The 6,153-nt window shown below is 44.6% G+C and overlaps 1 protein-coding gene across 1 annotated transcript; it reads right to left on the reverse strand.

Moving 5' to 3' along the window:
• Positions 1-4,919: 4,919 nt before the first annotated feature.
• On the reverse strand, positions 4,920-5,873 carry LOC144541754 (odorant receptor 131-2-like). The gene has a single exon (XM_078286649.1). The coding sequence runs from the start codon at positions 5,871-5,873 to the stop codon at positions 4,920-4,922; it is 954 nt and encodes a 317-aa protein (XP_078142775.1).
• Between the last annotated feature and the right edge of the window lie 280 nt (positions 5,874-6,153).

Raw genomic sequence — 6,153 nt, forward strand, 5'->3', positions numbered from 1 at the left:
CCCTCCCCGCATTGGGGCCCTGGGTAGTCAGTCCCACTTTTCCCCCCACTACGACGCCCCTGCACTGCAGTGTCAGGTCAGATAAGAGGGACCGAAAGCCGGGTAGAAAACCAAAGTGCTGAAGGACCTAACATTGCTGAAGGCGGGCAGACAGCAGAGCAGGAAGGCCCAATGGTGGAGAGCAACCCCCCTGAGGATCACCAAGGAGACACCGCAACCAGTTCCCCCAGAACTGAGCCAATCCAGAGAGCCGAGAGGAAGGAACTGGGGAGGAGGATCAAGATCAAGTGGCCAAAATCAAACAAAGCTGATGCCTGGTGGAAGCTGGATGAAGATCTGAGCAGTGTGCAGGAGAACGCACTGCGTGGCAGCAAAGAGTCCAAGCTCAACTTGTTTGGGGACATCCTGTACCAGGAGTGCAAAGAGAGGTTCGGCGAAATCACCAGCAAGCGGTTGGCAGTCCAGAGAGGAAAAGAAAGGAGGGAAAAGGAGATCAACCAGCCGGTGCAGAGGTGGCGGCAGCTCAGGAGGAATTCGAGGAAGGCAACAGAGGCTGAGAAGGAGGGGCTGAAGGTCCTCTGGGAGGAGGTCAAGTGAAGGATAGCCTGCCTATGAAGGACTGAGCGAATCCGAAAGTGGAGGAAAAGGAAAGAGCCAGTTTCTTCAGAAACCCCTTCAATCACGCCAGACAGCTTCTTGAGGACAAAAAGAGCGGGAAGCTGGAGGTCACCAAGGAGGAGCTGGAGCAGCACATCAGAGGCCAGTACAGCGACCCTGCACGGAGCATCCTGTTAGGACCACCAGGGTACGTGCCTCGCCCTCCACCACCTACTTCCCAGTTCAACACCACACTCCAAAGGCATCAGCCAGTTCTGGAGCATCATGCTGCTGAATGTGGAAGGCAAGATCTTGCAAGATCATCCCAATGGATGACCAGCTACCTCATGGAGAATGATTATATCGATACCAGCTGCCAGAAAGCGGGCGTCCCAGGCCTCCCAGGGTGTGTGGAGCACTTTTCAATGATATGGGAACAGATCCAGAGAGCCAGTCGTGTAGCTCAATCTCGCTAACGTCTATGGGTCAGTCCCACACCAACTCATTGAGTTTGCCATGGAGTTCTTCCATATGCCGGACTGCGCCCTTGTGTCATGCTAGTTTAAATACCTGCAGATGTACTTCCCTCCAAAACTTCACAACTGGGTGGCAACAGCTGGAGGTCGGTATTGCCATGGGATGCTCCATCTCTCCCAGCCTGTTTGTGGCAGTCTTCGAGATCATCTTCATCAGCGCAAGACAGATGGTAGGAGGAGTCAAGCTACCATCAGGGCAGAGGCCACCCCCACTGAGAGGCTACTTGGACGACGTCACAAGCATCCTGCAGACAGCAGCATGCACATCCAGGCTGCTGAAAAAAGGCTCATGAGCTGGTGTCCTGGGCAAGGATGAAGATTAAGACTGCCAAGTCATGAAGCCTGTCCCTCAGAAAAGGGGTCAGAAACGACAACATCACCTTTTCTGCAGGTGGGGAGAAAATTCCACTGCTGGCAGAGTAGCCCATCCAAAGTCTGGGGAGCTTTCTGATAAGCAGACAGGGAGATCTGTCCAGGCATTTGGGTCAGTTGGCTCCACAGATAGATAAAGCTGTGTCATCAGCGTAAAAGTGAAAATTTACCCCATATTGACGAATGACATAGCCTAAAGGTAACATATATATAGAGAAAAGGAGAGGCCCAAGAATGCTTCCCTGAGGAATTCCGAAATCAACGCTAAAGTTCTCAGAGAAATCATCATTTAACAATACAGCAAAATGTCTGCCACATAAGTATGAATGAAACCAACTGATTACACTGCCAGATAAACCGACCCACTTTTCAAGACGATAAAACAAGATTTTATGATCAATCGTGTCGAAGGCGGCACTTAAGTGTAACAGAATGAGGATTGCTACATTACCTGCATCAACGCTCAGTCTAAGGTCGTTAACTATTTTAACCAGCGCGGTCTCAGTACTGTGGTTCGCTCTGAAACCAGACTGGAATCGTTCCATGATCTTGTTTTCCTTGAGGTATTCATTCACTTGATTATAGACCACTTTCTCAAGCACTTTGCCTAGAAAGGGTATGTTGGAGATGGCGCGGTAATTATTAAGGACACTGCTATCCAGTTTTGGCTTCTTTAGTAAAGGTTTAACTACTGCAGATTTAAACACATTTGGAAAAACACCAGATAATAAGGAGGAGTTTAAAATGTGAAGAGTGTGGGAAGAAAGACTAGCAAACCTATCCTTGAAGAGTCGAGTGGGAATGGGGTCAAGTAAACAAGTAGATGATTTCATTCCCATCACTACTTTATGAAGCGTAGCTCCAGCTATTGGAGTAAAGTTATTCAGTGTAGCAGAGGGGGGGTTGGGTGGAAGGTCCAGTACCAGGTCCCCGCTCGTATTCTTAATGCCGGATCTTATGACGGAAATTGTATTCTTAAAAAATAAGGCAAAGTCTTCACAGGATAAATTGTTGACCAGATTGGAATTTTGAAATGGATGGAGCAAGCTATTAATTGTGGAAAACAATATTCTGGGATTATCTGGGGTTATTTTCAATGATTATATTGGAGAAGTAAATCTGTCTCTCTTTTCGAATAGCTTGGTTGTACATTCTAATGTTTTCTCTGAGGATCTCTAGGTGAACAGTTAGTTTCGATTTTCTCCATCTACGCTCTGCCGTTCTATACTCTTTTTTTAAGGTTTCCGGTAAAATCGTGTTTCCATGGTGCCGGTCTCTTACAGTGTGCTTTTCTAGCTTTCAGGTGGTCAACACTGTCAATAGATATTCTGAGGTTTTCATAAAATATGTCCACAACTTTGTGGAGGGAGCAGCCAGTAGCAGGGGGAGGCACAGAGCTCATCAGGGCAGAAAATGCATCAGCATCTAAATGCCATTTTGTTACCAATTGCTCAGTGGGGGTCAGACTGGCAGTGCAAATGTCAGCAAGAAAAAATACACGAGTGATCAGAGAAAGGGACATCAAGGATGGATGAAATGACAATATCAATGCCTTTAGAAAGAACCAGATCAAGTGAGTGGCCTCTAATGTTCTGTTGGTGCACTTACATGTTGAATTAAATCAAGACTCTGTACAAGGCTTATGAACTCTATTGCTTTTTTGTCTGATTCATCATCTATATGAAGGTTAAAATCTCCGGATAGTAGAATTCGGTCATACTTAATTAGAATAAGCAATAAGATACGCTGCAGGACGGAGCACCTCAGGCCTTCCTTTGTGCCGGCGGCCATTGGACTGTTCAACAACATCAGCGACCCCTGTGCCCGCCAGCCATGACCCCTGAACCCCCCCCCAACACACACACACACACACACACACACACCCTGCACAATGACTTTGACCTGGACCCTAGCCTTATTTTATGAGAGAATTTTCCTATTGATAATTGTACATTATATATTTACCAGAAAGGAATAATTTCTGTTTATTTTATAAGGTAATGTGAAAGAGTTAATACTGTAATTGAAATGTTGGTGCCCTAACCCTAACCCTCAACTGTATGACTCTGACAAATGCCATATAGAATACACGTTTGGTCTTGAGGAAGAGGCATCGTGTGTCAGCAATTTCTTTACATTATTCTTCCCCTCTTTCGTAATACCTGCAGCTGACCAAAGGGCACCGTTGGAGGTGTGGCTGATATGCCCAGCAGGTGATAACACCCACCTGTATTTCACATTGAAATGTCACCCATTTTAATCGTTCACATATGTGATTTCTGTGGCCAAGAACAGTTCAGTCAGTGTTTGTGAACTAAGTTAGAAATCAGAGAGAACCCTTTATCCCTTTAACTTGTGATGTCACTGGGATGTAAAATCAGACAAATGGGGGGCTGACTTTGTGGATCCATAAGATGCTATGTTGAGTTGTGTATGAAGTTCATATTCTATTCTATGCTAACAGGTATGAACCAGAATTTAAACCTCATTTGGGTTTAAGAACTCAAAGAAAAGTCAACAAAGTCAGAGCCCCATTCACTGTCCATGGAGCAGAGCCAGATTTTACATCCCAGTGACGTCACAAATTCAAGGGTCAGTTCTTCATTTTCTAGCTTTAGGAAAGAGTTTTGCATGTTCACAAGTATTGACTGAACTGTCCTGGGGCACAGGAATAACATTTGTGAATTCAAAAGCAAATAGCTGTTTACAACTACAAAATGCATCAACGCACAAACACATTTTACTTTCAAACTTTATGAATTAGATTTGTATTACAGGTTTGCAGATCAGGTCTTCCTAACTATTGGTTGCCTGTAATGTTGGTGATCTGGGAATTGAAGCTTATTCTACTGTTGCACTAATTTTAAGTAAAAATGTAATATGTGAGGACCATATATAATGCAGGAATGTACAATAGTATACAAAACAATACAATAGTAAGCCGCATTCTTATTTTATTGATATCTATATATATGTATGATCATGCATATCATTAAGTGCAGCAAACCTAGCTTGAATTTAATTGAAAGGCACTAGCCCATTTGCTCTGCCTCCACATTCCCTGAAATTGAAATTGAAGTTTTCTTCCAAATTGATGTATCCATCAAGTGAGGAGAACTACTCTTACGAAATTATACATAGCATGAAATTAAAACAAATTTACATACTCTTCAAATGAGTAGCTAACTTATGTCCTCGGTGGACAAAATTAAAACAGTTTTATAGGCTGGTTATAGTCTGGATTTCAGGAATATTGACTACAGATGAGTTTATCAGTGTTTTGGAAATGTATTTCTCATTCAGTCAGTAAAATTGGATGTGCTTGCTTATTAAGGCCTGCCTGATAATTGAATGGGTTTTGAAATGTCACATATGCACATGCTTGAAACATTCCATGTAGCCTATGGCCAGACCTCAGCTTCGGTGGAACATGACTGAGAGTTTCAGTCGGCAACATAGGTGATACATGAGGATGGGTCTGATGGTTTGGTCTCTGAGGCCATAGATGAGAGCACTTAGACACCTGGGGAGGATGAAAACAAACACAAAGAGAACAATCTGGATGCGCACAAATACTATTCTCTTTGCTGTTCTCACGATAGCTAAGAGGAGTAAGGAGTGCATGGTTGAGGAGAGACTCAGGCCCAGCTGTATCAGATGCAGCAGCACTGTGTTACGAGCCTTGCTGGCTGAGGCTTTGTCTGTGGAGGCAGACCTGGCTGCTACGGTCACACCAATATAGGAGCAAATGATTGCCACACCAGCTGATAGAAAGACAAAACAAGTATAGCCTCTGTCGTAATGATCAGACATTGGCACAAGAAACATGGCTACGCTGGAGCAATGGTCAGTCATCTGCAGACTCTCCAGGTCTTCAAAGGGGAAAGTTAACATCATAAGAACTCGAATGAGGATGTTAAGACAACTGAAGGCCCACACCACAGCGATGGACACGCCTGTGCTTCTGATGGTGATGATGGCAGCGTGCCTCAGTGGGTAGCACACAGCTACATATCTCTCCAGTGACATCACCACCAGGGTGAGAGGGGAGATTTCATTTGTGAGAATGACGAGCATTATGAGAGTACCACACACAGGAAATGTCAGTGTTATTCTACAAGCAGCCAGTATGTAAAGTAACTGGCTCAGTGCCAGCTGAAGGGTGTCTGCGAAAAGAAGATTATACAGCAGAATGTAACGGGAGGTTTCACGAAACACCGGCTTACTCCTCAGGGTGTACAGCATGACCCCATTAATGTAGAGGAAAGAGCAGCATGGCAACGTAGTCAGAGTGGAAAACAACGCTCTCTCCAGTGACCCTTGATACTGCACTCCAACAGTGATGTTGGTCTGAGATTGATTTGACATGTTAGAGAAGCAGAAAAGACACAAAAAAATATTGAACTATTGATGTAATTGGAGCACAAAACACAAAGAATCCTCTCCAGTGTGTATTTCCAAAACAGTCAAGATCCATCATCTTTCGAAGGGTGACAGCTATTGAGTTTGCATGCAGAATACAAAATCATCCATCGATTTTCCCAGTGCAGACAGTTAGCAGGTTCGAGGCCACGCTCATGTCCACAAGGGCAGAGCTGGTCTGGAGGGTTTGCCTGCCCTCCCATCCTGTATATGAGCTTTGTCTTCA

The sequence above is a fragment of the Centroberyx gerrardi genome, chromosome 11 (assembly GCF_048128805.1).
Source record: "Centroberyx gerrardi isolate f3 chromosome 11, fCenGer3.hap1.cur.20231027, whole genome shotgun sequence".
NCBI lineage: Eukaryota > Metazoa > Chordata > Actinopteri > Beryciformes > Berycidae > Centroberyx > Centroberyx gerrardi.